The sequence below is a fragment of the Mercenaria mercenaria genome, chromosome 2 (assembly GCF_021730395.1).
Source record: "Mercenaria mercenaria strain notata chromosome 2, MADL_Memer_1, whole genome shotgun sequence".
In the NCBI taxonomy this organism is placed as follows: domain Eukaryota; kingdom Metazoa; phylum Mollusca; class Bivalvia; order Venerida; family Veneridae; genus Mercenaria; species Mercenaria mercenaria.
In genome coordinates, this window is record NC_069362.1 from 49863481 (window position 1) to 49884121 (window position 20641).

At 36.1% G+C, this 20641-nt stretch overlaps 1 protein-coding gene across 1 annotated transcript; it reads left to right on the forward strand.

Annotated features, from left to right (window-relative positions):
• Positions 1-563: 563 nt before the first annotated feature.
• On the forward strand, positions 564-19010 carry LOC123563848 (nuclear speckle splicing regulatory protein 1-like). The gene is made up of 5 exons (XM_045356919.2): positions 564-1006; positions 4467-4537; positions 5132-5186; positions 15016-15452; positions 17748-19010. Exons 1-5 carry the CDS (start codon positions 653-655, stop codon positions 17872-17874), a joined length of 1044 nt encoding a protein of 347 aa, XP_045212854.1. The 5' UTR covers positions 564-652; the 3' UTR covers positions 17875-19010.
• The last annotated feature ends 1631 nt before the right edge of the window (positions 19011-20641 follow it).

Here is a 20641-nt window from a genome sequence, read left to right on the forward strand (position 1 = left end):
GTCTGGGAATCATCAGTTGTTGAGACTTGCTCTTTAACAGGAAAGGCAATGTTGTTTATGTTATCTTTTCTCAATAGTGACCCGATTTTAAACTTTCAGCGTTATAAAAGATCGATTGCGGATGGGCTGTCCAACCTGACCTGCTTATTGAACTTTGTATCCGACTGTAAAAAAATTACTCTTGCTCTGATGGCCCGAAAATAACTAGTCAGCTAATCTTGTTTTTGTCTGTTTCTGCAGGAAGGTCTAATACGTATTAGTTGTTCCAGGTCCGTCCATTTTCTGTTACGCACAGAGGCTATCACAATATAGCTCATTTTCCCCCAAAAGAATTTGTTACCGACCCTTTAGGTATAACATAGAAGGTACCTTCAATAAACATCTGAACACATAACATTTGTCTTGAACGATGCGCACCTTTCGTTTAGATAGACTTTAAAGACGATTATCAACACTTTTATACCTTTTAAGACCGTACTGTACCGGCTGAATACAGTCCCGGATAGAACGGAGATTAGACACTGCACAGGTAAACTCAGGTAAATACAGGTGCGCATGCGTTATGACTCAAAATACGGAAGTGGACAAACTGAAATTGAATTTCTGGCGACCATTTTTTCGTAAATAATTGTTTCAAATATGAGATGACAATATGAAGCCGAAAACTAACAGACAGCGCAAAGAGCGCGAGATCGACAAAGACACTGTTGTCGCCTATCATGAATTTCTCCAGGGACGTATACAGGGGGAACTGAACGGGGTTACGATTGGCCCCGGATATACGCTCAGTAGATTTGCCGTTGGGTTTTTCATTTTCGGATTTGTTTGTATGATTGTTGGTATTCTTGTGATCACACTCCGCCACAGACATGTATACCTTGTGTCCTGGGATGACCAGTTTTTGGGCCCATTCTTTATCATCATGTTCTTGCTATGTTGTGCTGTTGCTACATTCTTGCTTCTGATTGCCAAACGGAGGACCAATCAGTACAGAAAAGATCTTGCAGTATGTAATTAATTCATTTTCTACCCAAGTATTCTGTGTGTTTTTATGTCACTTAAAGTTTAGTACAAGTATCAAGACCCATATTCTATTCAAAATAATTTGACGGTCAGATTGTTTTATATTTGTAAGGCTGGTAACATTGCCCGATCGGGCTTACGACATAAAAAGTGATATTTCTTGAAAAATAATAAAGATATTTCTCTCAAACTTGGTCCATTTATTAAGCATAACATATGATGCTTATCAAGATAGAAGTAACTTTGTTGCCTTCAGTTTTGTTAGAATTACTTCCCTTTTTCAGATTTTTATGATGCATAATTTTTGAAGTCCAAAATAGTTATGTTTTAATGCAATGTTTAAAACAGAGAAGGTTCAATGACTTTCTATCGCTCCAAACTTTTGCGCCAATACCTTTATTCTACATATTTAGGGTTAATACTTAATTCGTTTCTAGTGCAGATGTATGAGCATTTTTTTTTAAACTAACATTTCTCTATGATGTTGTAAGTGAAAGCAGAGTAAAATGTAAACATTCATGTACTAGCGCAATAATTTAGAGCATTAGAAAGCCATTGAACCTTATTAGCTCGACTATTCGAAGAATAGTCTAGCTATTCTACTCACCCTGGCGTCGGCGTCACACCTTGGTTAAGTTTTTGCATGCAAGTACATACAGCTATCATTTAAAGGCATATAGCTTTGAAACTTATTTATTCTTTTTCTAGGTCAATTACCTACCTCTCTTGGTCAAGTCCCATAACTCTGACATGTATTTTGAGCAAATTATGCCCCCTTTTGGACTTAGAAAATTCTGGTTAAAGTTTTACATGCAAGTTACTATCTCCAAAACTAATGCAGATATTGAATTGAAACTTCACATGTGTCTTCGGGATTATAAAACTAGTTGATAGCACCAAATCCCATAACTCTGACCTTCATTTTGGCCAAATTATGCCCCCTTTTGGACTTAGAAAATTCTGGTTAAAGTTTTGCGTGCAAGTACATACAGCTATTACTAAAAGGCATATAGATTTGAAACTTATTTTTTCTTTTTCTAGGTCAATTACCTACCTCACTGGGTCAAGTCCCATAACTCTGACACGTATTTTGGGCAAATTATACCCGCTTTTGGACTTAGAAAATTCTGGTAAAAGTTTTACATGCAAGTAACTATCTCCAAAACTACTACAGATATTAAATTGAAACTTCACATGTGTCTTCGGGGTTATAAAACTAGTTGATAGCACCAAGTCTTATAACTCTGACATGTATTTTGGGCAAATTATGCCCCCTTTTGGACTTAGAAAATCCTGGTAAAAGTTTTGCGTGCAAGTACATACAGCTATTACCAAAAGGCATATAGCTTTGAAACTTATTTATTCTTTTTCAAGGTCAATAACCAACCTCACTGGGTCAAGTTCCATAACTCTTAACATGTATTTTGAGCAAATTATGCCCCCTTTTGGACATAGAAAATTCTGGTTAAAGTTTAACATGCAAGTTACTATCCCCAAAACTAATGCAGATATTGAATTGAAACTTAACATGTTTCTTCGGGGTTATAAAACTAGTTGATAACATCAAGTCCCATAACTCTGATATGTATTTTGGTCAAATTATGTCCCCTTTCGAACTTAAAACTCATGATATTTAACATTTTGGGTAATAATTTCCTGCTTCTGTGACAATATTTCGAATAGTCGAGCTTGGCTGTCTTACGGACAGCTCTTGTTTTTGTTTTAAACTTAGCATTAGAACATATTTTTTTTTTACTTCAAAGATTATGCGTCATAAAAATTTGAAAAGGGGAAATAATTCTACCAAAACTGAAGGTAACCATGTTATTCTTATTCTAATTTGTATAATTTGTTATGCTTATTAAATGGACCAAGTTTGAAAAAAAAAACTTCATTAGTTTTCAAGAAATATTACTTTTCATGACGTAAGCCTGATTGGGCAATGTTACCAGCCTGTTTGTGATGGGCAATCTAAGTTCTAACCATCAAAACTTCGAAGGACTAAATTAATGGAGGGTAAATCACAGCCTAGTGAGTACAAAGGACTTCATGTAAAGTTATTGGTTTTATTGCTTGCTCATATTGTCGTGTAGACGTGGTAAATGTTAATCGTGTACAGTACATACAGTAGGTTTAAATCACCAGAAAATTTGTAATTTTGGAAATTGTTTGGTAATTTTCACATAAACCAATGAAGAATCGAATCCCCTTTTGATACATGTAAGTTTTATATATTTGAAGTTATCTCATATTTGCAGCAAAATCAGCAGTTAAACCCAAATTGGCGGCACCAGTTTCATCTGAAATTTCCTCCACTACTTTGGTCTTTTGGGTGTTCAACGGGAGCACTTGGAGATGTTGCCCATAAGAAATATAACTCGATATTTCCTAGGATCACCTCAAATTAGTTGGATTAACAAATGTATTTAATTATGTGCAACTAATTTCATAGATGTTAGGGATTATTAAGGTGCATGGCCAGCCTTTTTTCAGATAATGCATGTTATATACATTTTAGATTTAATTGTTGCAAATTAAATATCAAATGGGATTTAATCAATATTCATATAAAACTTGAATCTTAATGATTCCAAGATACCAGCATTCACTCAGTTGTTTTGAAGTATTCTCTGCCCTACAGTACATATTTTAGTTTAATTTATCTCCTTCTGCCAAAATAACATCGACAATTTTTTATGTAGAATAGAAGTGTCTAGCCATCCAGTAACTGGACGCCTAGCCTGCGTTCTAGCCATCCGGTAATCAGACGCTAGCCTATAATATGCACCAGATATGCAGCGTATCTACTTAACAGATGTGCAATTCAAATTTTTATCATGCTTATCAAATATATACAGTATGTAAATCCAAAATACACAATATTTGATTTGATAGATGTGTGTATGTCAGCGCTTGAACTCAAAATCAAGCGAACTGAAGTCTACAGCACTAAGTCTAAGATCCTAAATTACATCACACTAAGTGTTTTAGCTTCTTCTGTAATTTAGATGGAATTTGATGGTTGACATTTGCCATTCTTTAAACTGTGTCAGAAATACACAGCTGATAAAGGGGTTTATGAGTATGACACTTGATTGAATAATCAAAATTGATAACTGACCAGCAGAAATATTTTAAACCAAAAGTGGTAAAGATGAATGTCTGTGGCTATTGCTCTGATAGGGTACCAAACTGACCTTGAAAAGCTTTTCTGATTGTGAAAATAGCTGACCAGTATATTTCGTCATAATTCATAATAGATTTTACTGACATGTTCACGTCTTTGCACTTGCTTGAGTATAAGCATTTATAGTGAACATGATCCTGCTCATGCCTTATGTTCATCAGAACACTGATACTGTTAAATTAAATTATGCGTGAATGAAGGTAGACATCGGTTAATACATCACCTGGTATAATTTTTGAAAATGAATATATTTCAGTTTCGACCAATTGGAGACTATGGTGTTGCTGTGGTCCACAAGAGCAAGCTTAGTTATGATGACCAAAAGAAGTAAGTGAAAGAGTTATGTTCTAGTCATTGTTTTCAAGGGTCTCAATCTGCATCATGACATGCATTCAGTTTAAAATCTGGGACATCTGTGTATATTTCACCAATATCAGATTGAGCTCCTGCAAGGTCTTCAGCTACTGTTGAGTTTTAAGTCCAAGTTTCATGCATCAGTTTTGACATCTTACTTTCTTTAGTTTTTGACAAAGATTGACAACACATTATTTGACAAGGGATATTAAATTAACTACTATTCACTTTGCAAGTATTACCTTGCAGAAGTATATATGGCAGAATGAATACTGTTGATCGAACCATTTAACTTTATGGGTATGAAATTTGACCAAAATGGCCATTTTGCGGGGGCATATATTCACGGATTCCAACTTTAGTTTTAATGATACTATGACTTGGAATTTAATTGATCGATCAGATTTTATTTGATAGAGGAATGATATGCTACCACAAAATCCATGAAAAATGTGTCCCCTGAACCCCATGAATATAAATGATGAAACAGTAATCAGTTTGAACAGACTATAAAATAATTTTGCAACTGTTATTTACACAAACAAAGCTCATTTTTCTTGTTTTCAGATCAGAGTTAAAGTCTGGTACAACGCCACATAATGTCAGACATCCAGGCCGACCAGTAAGTATCAGAGAACGAATGGTGTACTCGAGGCTTAAATGCACAATATTAGGTCATGTCTTTCTTGATTTCTGTCTGAAAATTTGTGAATTCTTTTTTTAAAGAAACACAGGTGGAAAAGGACTTTTGTTGTAATGTTGAAAACTACAGACTTTGTGCATACCTCGGGTATGTCATCTCTCCTTTGCATGACTTGAATAAGCTTAATACAATGGGTTTTTTCCTCTTTTGAATTCATTTTGAAACATTAAATTTGCACACTGGAATTACATTGTGTGTGTTCATAATTAAACTGGCACATTGGATTGAAAACTTGTGTGTGTTCATATTTAATCTAACACACAGTTTGATATGAAATTTGAAGTTTATATACTTACATTGATTTGTGATTTCTAAATAGTTTCAAATGGATGTGCATATAGTAATAATATGTTATTGTTTGAAGCATCAACAGAAGTTTATAAGATAATTTGTTCATCAAACTTTGACTAGAATTCTGTATCTGCCAGGAAGTTAGTGATGCACTTTTGTACTTAATTTCTTAAAGTTTCAAAGATATATGTGATCATAAGCCTTTGGCTTGGCTTTGCACAGTCAAGATTATGATAGTTTGTAGTTTGCAGAGTAGTATAGTTAGGGTTTCTCTATATAGCAATATAAGCATGGGTGTAAGGTCCTATAACCTTTGTATTAGCATGTGTGTTTAAACAAAACCTCCAGTAATCTCTGTTCTACATGTCTAAATGATACTATAGATTGGGATTTCATTCTGTCAGTTAACAATAAACATCCTTAACTATGTTTTTAATAATTCCTGCATCACAGCTGATTAAATTTTTTGGGACTGGTAATTTATGGATTGAAGTTGTTAGCTGTACAGTTTGCCCATATAAATTTTAAGTCTATACGAATATTACTCAATCTATAGTATTGAAATTGCATGTTATTAAGTTATGTAATCATATATTATGCAGAATTTGTAATGTTTATATTAAAATTAGATTGAATTGTGTAAGATATTTTTAAAGCTGCTTTATTTACCTTCTTTCTAAAGAGAACAAAAAAGCGACCCTCTATGTCAGACATAAAAAGGGGGAAATATATGCCTTTAAAGGTATCGCCATGGTTTTAGGGCAGTTACCCCGGTTGTTGTAAATATCTTCTCTACTGCCATTTTTAGCAAATATGAGGAAATTACTTTAAAAGTTTTTAGCATAACCTAGAAGGGTCTGGGGCCACCAGTCATGGGTCAGTTATGCCATCACATTTCATGTTAGATACCTTTACAGTGAATTATTATGTCTCCCCCAGGAGACATATTGTTTTTGCCCTGTCCGTCCGTCCGTCCGTCCATACGTCACACTTCATTTCCGAGGAATAACTGGAGAACCATTTGACCTAGAACCTTCAAACTTCATAGGGTTGTAGGGCTGCTGGAGTAGACGACCCCTATTGTTTTTGGGGTCACTCCATCAACGGTCAAGGTCACAGGGGCCTGAACATTGAAAACCATTTCTGATCAATAACTAGAGAACCACTTGACCCAGAATGTTGAAACTTCATAGGATGATTGGTCATGAAGAGTAGATGACCCCTATTGATTTTGGGGTCACTCCGTCAAAGGTCAAGGTTACAGGGGCCTGAACATTGAAAACCATTTCCGATCAATAACTAGAGAACCACTTGACCCAGAATGTTGAAACTTCATAGGATGATTGGTCATGAAGAGTAGATGAGCCCTATTGATTTTGGGGTCACTCCGTCAAAGGTCAAGGTCACAGGGGCCTGAACATTGAAAACCATTTCTGATCAATAACTAGAGAACCACTTGATCCCAGAATGTTGAAACTTCATAGGATGATTGGTCATGAAGAGTAGATGACCCCTATTGATTTTGGGGTCACTCCGTCAAAGGTCAAGGTTACAGGGGCCTGAACATTGAAAACCATTTCCGATCAATAACTAGAGAACCACTTGACCCAGAATGTTGAAACTTCATAGGATGATTGGTCGTGAAGAGTAGATGACCCCTATTGATTTTGGGGTGACTCCGTCAAAGTACAAGGTCACAGGGGCCTGAACATTGAAAACCATTCCCAATCAATAACTAGAGAACCACTTGACCCAGAATGTTGAAACTTCATAGGATGATTGGTCATGAAGAGTAGATGACCCCTATTGGTTTTGGGGTCACTCTGTCAAAGGTCAAGGTCACAGGGGCCTGAACATTGAAAACCATTTCCAATCAATAACTAGAGAACCACCTGACCCAGAATGTTGAAACTTCATAGGATGATTGTACATGCACAGTAGATGACCCCTATCGATTTTTGGGTCACTCCATTAAAGGTCAAGGTCACAGGGGCCTGAACATTGAAAACCATTTCCGGTCAGTAACTTGAGAACCACTTGACCCAGAATGTTGAAACTTCATAGGATGATTGGTCATAAAGAGTAGATGACCCCTAACGATTTTGGGGTCACTCTGTGAAAGGTCAAGGTCACAGGGGCCTGAACATTGATAACCAGTTCCGATCAATAACTTGAGAACCACTTGACCCAGAATGTTGAAACTTCATAGGATGATTGAACATGCAGAGTAGATGACCCCTATTGATTTTGGGGTCAGTCTATTAAAGGCCAAGGTCACAATGGCCTGTTCATGTAAAATCATTTTTTGGAAATAACTTGAGAACCACTTGACCTACAATGTTGAAACTTAATAGGATGATTGGACATGCAGAGTACATGACCCCTATTTATTTTGAGGTCACTTGATCAAAGGTCAGGGTCACAGGAGCCTGAACAGTGACTTGAGAACCACTAGGCCACGAGTGTTGAAATTTAGCGGGATGACTGGACATGCCAAGTAGATGATCCCTATTGCAGCCAACCATCAGTGTCTCTTTGACTTTCGCTCCTGACCCCTATTGACTTCTTGCCTATAGGACTTTGCATTGGGGGAGACATGCGCTTTTTTACAAAAGCATTTTCTAGTTATGAAAGTTTCTGAATCAGCCAATGTCTACCATATCACTTGGTTGAACACTTACATTAAATGTCGGAGATAACTAATACTGTAATTCACTAAGTTTATATAGAATACTTACTGAATGGCTTGCCAGTCTTTAGCCAAAACTATTGCCCTGGGTCTAAAGGAATGTAGTTTGACTACATTGACCAGCGAGCCATTCAACAAGACTTAGTGTTCTATTTACATAACTTCAGAAAAAAAAAATTAATATTTTTTTCTTCAAGTTTCGACTTTAGTCCAGCAAATCTTACTGTTGAACTATTGCCCAGACAATAGTACAATCTATGAACCAGCAGTTTATATAAGGAGTCATGTAATGATAACTACAGGTTTATCTAGAGGTTGAATTATTTATTTCCATAAAAAGAATTTCAATTTTCAAGGCATAGAAGCTAAACTCCATTGTATTCTATCACTAATACATGTGAGGAAGTTGTCAGTTTCTGGTGAAGAATAGGTTACTGTTGCTATGAATGTTCAGCCAAATATGATTGGAGGAATATGTCTTTATATAAAGAATGAAATGGCATTGGGGAAATATCTTTCGTTTCCCAGTTCATAACATAATTAGAGCAAAAAAGATGAAAATATATCCAGATGAATATTTTCAGAGAGCTTTAATATTATGGTATATATACAGTCATGCTGCTTTGGTTTCCTTTTCACTTTACAATCCTGGGTTGTGTTTTCTTTGCTTTATTGAAATAAACCTTGCAGGTGGAAGTGCTTCTGAATTTGCTTTGGATTTTGTGACACTGACTTAAACATTCAAATAAAAATTTGAAGTATCAAAGCACTGCAGTAGCTAGGGTAGCCAGACATGAAAACACTGAGGCAGAACTTCAGAAAAGTTCTTTCATTAAAGGTTTTGCTTTCCTTTTTAATTTTTTTCTCAGAAAAACACTAAGTCAGCTGCCTTTTGTGCTTCAAAGTAGCTGTTGGCACTGCAAAACCTTATATACTTCAGCATCATGAAAAGTTCTTAAATCCAGATTTATGCCATTTTGAAATTAATTTTCTTTTCACATGTTATTCTTTAAAAAAAAAGAATTGTATTAGAAGTTAAAGAATATTCATTGTCATTTTTTTTGCATCTAATTTCCACAATATTTATTCTCAATTTTTGTTTTCAGATCTTCAGATAGCATGTTCTTTTATTGATATTTATTTTACAAGTACTGTAGAGTAATAACTCTCAATCTTGTTATCAGTTATGCATGTTCATATCTTCCAGTGTGCCCAATCACGTGATCGCGCTACGTCATTTTGAGCTTGAAAGTGAAAGTGGAAAGGTAAACAAAAATTATAAATCAGGGTGTAAGTTTTGTATTTAATATATTGTGTTAATATCATACACATGATTCGAAACCTATTTGAAAGTGCTACCCCCGGTACTACAATTTCCCCACCAACACCTCGTTTTAACACTATTCCTGTTCAATTGACTTGCAGTGAGAACACCTCAGAGCGCACAATGTCGAAAGTGGTTGAACAAGAAAAGCATTAAAACGAGAAGATTTTGGTGGGGAAATCATAGTACCGGGGGTACCACTTTAAAATAGGTTTCGAATCATGTGCATGATATTAACACAATATATTGGATAAAAAACTTACGCCTTGATTTATATTCTTGTTTACCTTTCCACTTTCACTTTCAAGCTCAAAATGACGTAGCGTGATCACGTGATTGGGCACACTGTCTTTGTGAGTCACTGTGTGAAAAGAGACCTGCTTTAAGCAATATATTTCATTTTAATAACCTGGTATACTATTGTGCTTGGTGCTGAATGGAAAGTCTTTAAATTAATTGTTCTGTTACAATCTGTGCAAAAGATTTTTCTTCACAAAATCTGAAAGACCATCCAGCTAGCTTACAGAAGGTTGGTGATAACATACCCGGGGGTGGTGGGGGGCGCGTTTTCAAGGGCAGATAACTCTTTTTTTCAATACTGGTGACCTATGACTTTGATTGCATATCTATTGCGAATGTCTTAATTTAACAGTATGGGCACAGTACAAATCATTCAAAGATGTACATAATAATGACATATAATCTGTAGGAAATGCATTATTATTCAGAAGTAATGATTCACACAAACAGGTATATTTGGAATGCCTTTAACACATCTATGTAGAAATCAAGTGGTTGATGGGTTGTTAAAATTACTGACTTTATACAGAGTATTTTCAATTGTCTTAAGATGTAAGGGATAGGGCTTGGCACAACTTCCAGTTGTAGAATCCACCTGTAGAAGTAATGTAGTTAAAATAATTTCATTGCAGGACTGAGGTATTTCACCCTGAAGATCCCTCCTCACATAGTTGTACTAATCATCTATAATTTCTTTGATATATTCTCTAGTTATCTGCACTGCAGTTGGTTTACCCCTACCTTCTACCTTATATATATATATATATATACACACACTATTTAACCAGAAAAACATTTCAGTTTTTAACTCCACTTAACTAAGGATATGGAGAGCTATCCTATTCACTGTTGCATCCGCAACCAGATAACTGGTTAAAAGATGGATGAATTTTCATTTATTTGTGTTATGACTCAGAGGGTTTGTTTCAAACTTATCATAGTTGTTCCTCATTTTCACCCACATGTGGCACAAGGGTCATAACTCTTACACTAATATTACATTAATTTTGCTCTCTTTTGAAGTTTTGATACATTTTCACTCCCGACCTGTAATCACTTAATGGACTTGATTCAAAATTAAAATATATGGTCTGCATCATGCACCCACCTAATATGACACAAGGTCCATAACATTCATATTGATATTTCAGGAATTATGTCCCCATTTACTTAGAATTTCAGGTTTCAGGCTAAAGGTTTTGTTATACATTCACATTAGATATCCTCTATTTCACTATCCAACATGGACATAGTCGAGCACACTTAGATACCTGAAAAATGTGTAGTGACAGTCACTGAGAAGGTAAAGACTAAATTTGTAAGTAAGTACATGTTTATAGGTCAAAAAGGGCCTTAGAAAATCATTTCATTTGAAAACCGAACTGTAAGTTAAAAAATTGGAAGTTTTTTCAATGTAGAAATTGCTAGAGAATATACGCAAAGTTAGATAATGCTCACCCATAAGATGACTGTCTTTACTTTGCTCTAGAGCCTAACAAAGCCTAACTTTAGTGACAGTTAGTGCGTATGGAACAGTGTTTGTGCATAGATTAATTATAAACTTTCTTAGCATAGAATAAAATCAGACATTTTTTGGAATTTTTCCTCTGTAAAATATAATTATGATATTTTAAATGGTCCGAGCCTAAATAAGTTTGGTCAAATAGAAGCTAATTGGTCTTTATGACTGATGCTGTCAAACATTAAAAAAACACTTTATTAGTCCCCTACTGGTTGAAAACCAGTTTCGGGGACTATAGGAATGCGCTTTTCCGTCATTCCGTCCGTCCGTCTGTCCGTCCGTCCGTCTGTCCGAGCCCACGAATGAACATTTGTTGGGTATAGAGAACAATAGGTAACGGTAAATTCTATTCATTCCGTAGTGTTTATTGGGTACTTTTTGTAGCATATTGGGTACTTTTTAACAAAAGAAATACCCAATAAAGGTCCATCTGTAGGAACGTCCGTCCGTCCGCAATTTCGTGTCCGGTCCATAACTCTGTCATCCATGAAGGGATTTTAATATTACTTGGCACAAATGTTCCCCATGATGAGACGACGTGTCATGCGCAAAACCCGGACCCCTAGCTCAAAGGTCAAGGTCACAATTTGAGGTCAAAGGTCAACAGGGCTTTTTTCCTGTCCGGTCCATAACTCTCCCATCAATGAAGGGATTTTAATATTACTTGGCATAAATGTTCCCCATGATGAGACGACGTGTCATGCGCAAAACCCGGACCCCTAGCTCAAAGATCAAGGTCACAGTTGGAGGTCAAAGGTCAACAGGGCTTTTTTCCTGTCCGGTCCATAACTCTCCCATCCATGAAGAGATTTTAATATTACTTGGCACAAAAGTTCCCCATGAGAAGACGACGTGTCATGCGCAAAACCTAGACACCTAGCTTAAAGGTCAAGGTCACAATTTGAGGTCAAAGGTCAACAAGGCTTTTTTCCTGTCCGGTCCATAACTCTCCCATCTATGAAGGGATTTTAATATTACTTGGCACAAATGTACCTCATAATAAGACGATGTGTCATGCACAACTTTCAAACCCCTAGCTCAAAGGTCAAGGTCACACTTAGCAGTCAAATGTTAACATAGCATGAACAGGGTCTGTTTCGTGTCCGGTCCATAACTCTGACATTCATTAAGGAATTTTAATATCACTTAGCACAAGTGTTCCCCATGATGAGATGACGTGTCGTGCGCAAATCCCAGACCCCTAGCTCAAAGGTCAAGGTCACAATTGGGGGTCAAAGGTCAATAAGGTTTTTTCCCTGTCCGATCCAGAACTCTGTCATCCATCAAGGGATTACAATATTACTTGGCATAAATGTTTCCCATGATGAGACGACGTGTCATGCGCAACACCCAGTACCCTAGCTTAAAGGTCAAGGTCACACTTTGAGATCAAAGGTCAAGAGGATTTTTTTCCTGTCCGGTCTATAACTTTGTCATGCAAAGCAGGATTTAGATATCAGTTGGCACAAATATTCCCCTGGATGAGACAACATGTCATGTGCAAGAACCAGGTCCCTAGGTATAAGGTCAAGGTCATATTTAGAGGTCAAAGGTCAAATTCAAGAATGACTTTGTACGGAACATTTCTTCTTCATGCATGGAGGGATTTTGATGTAACTTGGACCAAATGTTCACCACCATGAGGCACCCTTGTTTTTAGAATTACGTCCCTTTGTTGTTACTATAAATAGATTTTATTGTAACTTTTTTATTACTGGCGGTAGAGAAAAATCGAGACCACTTTTCTGTGGTACAGCATGCATGTTACATCCAATTTTTAGGTGTATTTTGACCTATCTCTACCTGGTAAAGAGTTTCTTGTGGACTTATATTATATAGATTTTTTTTTTTTTTTTTTTTTTTAAGATTAATTTCCCTTTGTTGTTACTATAAATAACTTACATGATAACATTTTTATAATCAGCCAAAAAAATTCAATATGAAAACAACTATAGGTTTTTATATATATAAATTTTAATCCAAGTGTTTTGTTATAGCATATTGTATATATAGTACAATATTGTTTATACAACATTGACAGGTATCAGTTCATTATGTTATACTGCAGTAGAGAAAATTAGGTGCCTTCCAGTAGGGGACTTTGTATTGCATGGCAATACTTCATTCACTTGTTAATTTGACTTTGTTGCCACTTTTATTTATGAACCAGACTGTCTTATGGTTGGGTATATACCATATACTATTGTTGTATGTTTTGCTTGTTTTTACCCATTGTGAATTATGATTGTATATGCACCAATCAAATCTTTAACCACTTGGAACATGACAATTCCCTTTCTTGGTGTGGGTCGGCTTCTTAGGAATTTTTAGCATGTTTTATTTGTTGTTCAATGGCATGAGTTTTAAGTTACATGTTTTACTCATATTTTTTATGTAAATTTCCTTTTATATTGTAATAATTCACAAGTGCTAGTTCAGAATGCATGTCTTTGTTCAAACCCCTTTTGTCTTTGGAAACACAGCTTCAGGTGCTTAGAATGTAACATCACTGTTCGTGTTTAAATTTTACCAGTAATTTCATGTAGTGCAAATTAATAGATGAGAAATCAGATTCTTAACTGGAGATAGAATAACAGAAGGCTTGGGAAACTACAGAGCCCTGCTATAGCTTGGCAAAAAGAAACTTTTTGAAATTTGAACATGCATTTTTAGCTTCTTGAAATTAATTTGGCAATGTTGTTTATCTCTGATAAGTGACAACAACACCAACACAGTCAGTTGGAGGACTGATTTGAAATGTAAGATAACAGTTTTGAAGAATGAAAATGAAAACAATAAAATGTATCTCAGAAATTAAAGTGATTGTGTTTAAGTGTAGCTACATGCCTTGAGTAAGATAAAATGGAAAGAAAGTTTATTTCTTTGCTTTATTGATCCAATCCATTTCTTTTTGACAAGAAATAAGACAGAAGGTTTTTGCTCAAGTTTTTGACTTTCTTATAAAATTAACCTTTCCATAACAACAACAACCTCTGACACAACAGACTCCAGACTTCCAAATGATGTTGCTGTTGAGAGATTGTGCTGTGTTTTCACTTTGAAAATCACTTTTAAAGGGAATAAGCTTACGCTGTTTGTAGAATGAAGGTAGACTGGCATAAGTCAGAGTCCTTTAAATAAATATCTGCCATTAAGGCCTCTCAAATAGCACTTTCTGAAAAAAAAATTACAGTATCTCTTACCTCTGACTGTAACGTTGTGTTGAGATGAGCCTAGAGAGAAAAGGGATTTCTTAGAAATTATCAGTGTCATGAAAACAAAGAGATAAACTTTATTACAGATTACTTAATCTCAACAGACTTTGTAAGTCTAGAATGAAGGTACCTGAAGTGGTTTCAAAGACATTGTTGTGATGTTTAACAAGTTAAGTTATAAGCATAACAAGTGGTTAAAGCTTTGTAAGTAGTGGTAGTGTAGACTTTTGTATGCCTTACCAGGGAGAGAAGTCCAGGAGATTGAGTACAGGAAATAGAAATGTTTGACCTTGACCCCAATACACTGTAACCATGGTTATCGCACAAGAAATTAGACCTGTATTCCTACCTCCAGTCCTTCTTTCCCTGAGTAAGATACTAATTGTTGAGTGTTTTCCTGTTTTCAGGGCGTTAATGACAAAGGTAACCGGGGTGATTATAGCAAGAGTCGAGGCTATGATAACCGTGGTTACAATGACGACAATGGACGTCGGTACTATGACGATGAAAAACGACGTGACCGAGACAGGGACAGGGGTAGAGATCAGAGAGACGGTCGTAGTCGTGGCGATAGGCCTAGGGATGATCGACCAAGAGACCGGCCACCTAGAAGGGATGGGGATCGTCGTCCTCCTCCTCGTGAAGGAGAGAGGGGTCGCGATGATCGGGAAAGAGGTAGAAGACCTCCAGGTGATCCTAATCGCCCACGACCTCCCAGGGGACCAGAAGATGAACGCCGTAGAGCTGAAGCAAGGAGGAGATATGAAGAAGACAAGAGAAGGAGATATGAGGAAGACAAAAGACGAGCTGAACTCAGGAAACAGGCAGAGGCTGAAAGCTATGAGTATGATTTTAACAAATTGAAGTTAAATTGATTGTAAGAGAATCTTTATTGAATCTCTGTAATTTACTTCAGAGAGCCACTAAGAATTGGTGTCATACAAGGAGGTGTTTTACCTTAGGGGTTTGAGACTTCGGATTTGTTTGACACCTAAGCCACTACTTTTGCCTCCCCTGAAGCAAGGCATTTGCCAGATTTGTCATTTTTGCAGTGCAATAGCAGTTGTTTATGAAATAACAGTTTTTTTCTCACGGAGTTCCATATTTTATTACATGGCTTGGTTTTAAGTAAGATCTTCAAAAATTAAAATCTCCTTGGTCACATGTGTGATGCGTATCATTCTGACATTTAGAAATAACAAAACGAGCAAGTCAGCCCACCCGCTTAGCTCAATAGGGAGAGCGCAGATCTACGGATCTTGGGGTCAATGAGTTCGAGCCCTGGGCGAGGCGTATGTTCTCCGTGATGATTTGATAAAAGACATTGTCTGAAATCATTCGTCCTCCATCTCTGATTCATGTGGGGGGAAGTTGACAGTTACTTGCGGAGAACAGGTTTTTTCTGGTTCAGAATCCAGGGACACTCACGTTAGGTGGGACACTCATGTTAGGTTAACTTCCCGCCATTACATGACTGAAACACTGTTGAAAAACGGCATTAAACCCAAAACAAACGAACAAAACGAGCAAGTCTGAATTAAAAGATTATAAAAACCTATGGGGAGTATTGATTATTGTCTATCAATATATATATATATATAACAGGGTTCTCGCCAAGCTATTATCGCCTGTCGCGTGCGACATGCCTTCAGACTTTGAGTTGTATATTCGACATCCCTTATTTCCCCCGTCATCCCTTAATTGCCGAAACGACATGTCATAAAATCATCCCAATAAACACCCCGATTAATTCGATAATGTATTCGAAAAGCTTCCACGTGCTACCCGATAGTTTAGGTAAAGCGATGCCAGTTAAGATAACCGATAAACCAATGACAGCTTCCTATATGTGGAACGTGTGACGTAAATTTCATCGTAGCTCCGCCTTTAAATCCTTTGACAGGCGGCATCTTGCGATGTGTACATGAAAGTGACTGTTTTCGCAAGTTTTAAGATTATACATGTCATTAGATATAATGACAGATGATTCAACAATTATCGTCCGAATGTTTTTCGCAATCAAGGAAAGACAATGTAAGGAATTAAGTCAAAATTGTGCAACACGGTAAAATGCTTTTGAACAATTATCGCCGTAATATTAATGTTTTTCACATGTATGAAATGTGTTTTCTCGGGCGGAATATCGAAAAGACAATGCAAGAATTAATGTTTTCTGTTGTCACATTCAAAATAGAACTTGTAGAGAAAAGTTTGAAATACCCTCCGTGCATTATTTCAACACGAACGGACACTTTGGTAGAACCACCGACCTTCCGTAAGCCAGCTGGATGGCTACCCCACATGAAGAACCTCGCATGAAGAATTCAACGCCCCGAGTGAGGCTCGAACCCACATCGATGAGGGGCAAATGATTTGAAGCCAACGACCTTAACCACTCGGCCACGGAGGCCCCGTTAACAATTTCAGAATCCCTCCCAGCCATGCCAAATGGCCATTGATCCAAAATGGAAACCAGCGTTTCCCTGGATGACAGTCTCAGATTGTGTTGTTTTACATGTATGTACAACAAACAGTTGACATTTTCAAAAACTTAAAATGGATAAGTTTTCAGCAAATAAACTCCGCAGAAATAGAAGACATAAACTTTAAAATACAAATAGATCTGTGTGCAGTGCTAAAATTGTGTTGTTTTATGTACAATAAATAGTAAATGAACATTTTAAGCAACTTAAAATTGATGAACTTTTAACTGTCATTCAGCAAATAACTCCATAGGATTTTTATGACCTAATATCTTTTCTTGTTGTACATGTAAATGATGCTTATTAATACCACTATGTTTTTCACTCTGAAATGCACCAGAATGCACCAAAATGAGTTGTAGTAACACAAAATTTTCTGGGGAGACCCCCATACCCCCCATGCACGAGGGGGCACCCCTCCGCACCCACCCCTTTGCTCGTCAAAAAATATCCTTCTGCAACATGCCTTCAGAAAATCCTGGCTAGAACCCTGATATATATACACATTCTTTTGCACTTGCTATTTTATACAAATTTATTACCTAGAAATAAGTAGCTTCAAAAATGTAAGAATTAGAAGGAATTTTCTTTTCTGAGACAACAAAGCATCTGCGTAATTTGAATAGGGTTTTGATTAATCTGTATAAATATTTCAGTCGTATGGAGCGTACTCCGAGCCAGGAACGTGGTATAGACGTTGATGAAGGGGCACGTACGTACCAGGTACAGACCACAGTAACATTATCACGTCAGATTCAAGAAACGGATGAATCTGAGTTATAGATCTGTACATTACTACAGCATTCCATTGTGCTTATACTTGGAAAGGACATTCCATTAATATGACATTCCTTTAATATGACATTACAGATAACAAGCAGAAGATATTCCATGGTACATTTTATACTGATTAAGCGGACATTGTGCACACATCATTCCATTGAAAACCATTCTAGAACACAAGACAAATGGAAGTATATTTCATTGTACATATGATTACAGTAGGTTGATGTTCAAAGTAGGTAAATGTTGGAAAGGGACTTCATCAGTTTTTTGTAGTAAAAGAGCTTTGTCAAAGTATTAGTGTCAAATAATTTTGTTATTGAATTTAGAAAAATTTTAATAGCTATTCCTTGTCTGTAAAGATTTTTTTTTCAATGATAAAATTTTAAAATAGAATTAAAATGCAAGACCTAAGCAAAATTACTTTTTCCACTATATTCAGAATTATTTTCTTTAGTAAGAAAAATGTTGCAATCAAGTGTTTTAACAAACACTATGTACAGCCAAGTCATTTTGTTGTAAAATTATATAAAACTACTAAAGTATTAGTCAGGTATATAGAAATAATTTAATTTAATACTGGATTATCTTATCCTTTTAAAAAAGAAAAGGCTTATTCTAATCAATAGCATGTCCAGAACTGTATGAGTTGGGAGTTATACATGTCCTTGAAATAGTTTTTGTACATATATGTATGTATACATTTTTTAGCATTTAGTCGTTTTGAGTCCTGTATCATAGCCCTGATCATACCTTTTATATATATCATTTGGTCTAACCATTTTCACATGTATATAGACAAGCATATATTTTTATACAAATCATTTTTATAACTCTCAGTTGTATATTCTTTTTATGCAATCTTTATTACAGCAGAATATGTAATTTTTAAGTGATTTTATTCAGTACTATGTTGTGAACAGTAAGGTGTTTGATGTTGAAATTTGAGAAAAAAGTGTTAACTATGATTTAGCTGTGAACCTTTAGGTACTTGAGTATTTGAAATAATAAGCATAACATAAACTGAACTTTTTCATCAGTTAAAATGAACTTTAGTTTTAGAATTAACTATCCATATTGTCAACAATGGTTGTGCGAAAAAAAATATCAAGATTATATTAAAGGGAGAAAACTGATGCTTGGCTTGTTAGTTTTGTTTAACATAGTTAACAAATCCTGGTTAAAATATTTCATTGCTAGAGCTGAAAGTTAAATGAGCCGACCTGTATTTATGATAACAAAAGGGTGTATAAAAAGTTTTATCCTATTTAGAAAGTAGGACATTGTCAGACAAATGTGTAAAGGAAAAAATGTGGGTAAAATGATGACATATTCCTCATGCAGAACTTTGGTAAAATCAAGGGTATAGTATTTCAATGAAGTTAGTGTAAGTTATTTTGATGTTTGATATATGGAATCTGTCATGTTCTGAAAACACTTAGTCTAGTATTTTATGATAAATGTATGTGTAATAAAAGCCAACCTTTCATTCTAAAAAATGTAACCGCTAATTTCAAATGTTTTGCAGTATATTAATGTTGTAGAGTCTGCAGGTGGCCTACAGGAAATTTAGTACATGACCATTTTTTAGCTCATCTAATTTTTTGAAAAAAAAGAAAGATTAGTTATAGTCGTCACTTGGTTGGCGTTGGCATTGCCAGGTTAAGTTCTATGTGTAGGTCAGCTTTTCTCCTAAACTATCAAAGCTATTGCTTTGAAACTTTCAACACTTGTTCACCATCAATAGCTGACCCTGCACAGCAAAAAACATAATTCCATCCTGCTTTTTGCAAGAATTATGTTCTCTTTTGGACTTACAAAATATTAGATTTCTTGGTTAAGTTTTATTATGCCCCCACCACTTTGCGGGGGGCATATAGATTTGCCCTTGTCCGTCCGTCCTTCCGAGAATGTGTTGCGCCTAGCTCCAAAAGTATTTGACGTAGAGTCACAAAACTTTACAGGAATGTTGGTCAGCATGTGAAGTTGTGCACCTGGGGTTTCGCGTCCAGATTCATTCAGTCATGTAGAAGTTATGGCCCCTGACTTTGTAAAAATTGGTCATTTTAGTGTTGTGTCAAGCCTAGCTCCAAAAGTATATGACATAGAGTCACTAAGCTTTACAGGAATGTTGGTCAGCATGTGTAGTTGTGCACCTTGGGTTTCATCCAGTCATGTAGGAGTTATGGCCCCTGACTTAGTAAAAAATTGGTCATTTTAATGTTGTGCCGCTCATAGCTCCAAAAGTATTTGACCTAGAGTCACCAAAGTTTACAGGAATGTTGGTCAGCATGTGCAGTTGTGCACCTGGGGTTTCGCGTCCGGATTCATTCAGTCTTGTAGGACTTATAGCCCCTGACTTAGTTAAAAATTGGTCATTTTATTGTTGTGTTGTGCGTAGCTCCAAAAGTATTTGACCTAGAGTCACCAAAGTTTACAGGAATATTGGTCAGCATGTGCAGTTGTGCACCTGGGGTTTCCCGTCCGAATTAATTCAGTCGTGTAGGAGTTATGGTCCCTGACCGGGGAAAAAATTGTCATGTAGTGGGGGCATCTGTGTCCCATGGACACATTTCTAGTGTTTAGGTAAACTTTTTCCTAAACTATCAAAGCTATTGCTTTGAAACTTTCAACACTTGTTCACCATCAATAGCTGACCCTGCACAGCAAGAAACATAACTCCATCCAGCTTTTTGCAACAATTATGTCCTCTTTTGGACTTACAAAATATTAGATTTCTTGGTTAAGTTTTATGTTTAGGTAAACT

Excerpts from the sequence above, each read along its gene's own strand:
- LOC123563848 (XM_045356919.2), top strand. The coding sequence starts at position 653 with ATGAAGCCGAAAACTAACAGACAGCGCAAAGAGCGCGAGATCGACAAA. Across the intron at positions 1,007-4,466 it reads AGTACAGAAAAGATCTTGCA|TTTCGACCAATTGGAGACTA; the intron begins GTATGTAATTAA and ends AATATATTTCAG. Across the intron at positions 15,453-17,747 it reads GCAGAGGCTGAAAGCTATGA|TCGTATGGAGCGTACTCCGA; the intron begins GTATGATTTTAA and ends TAAATATTTCAG.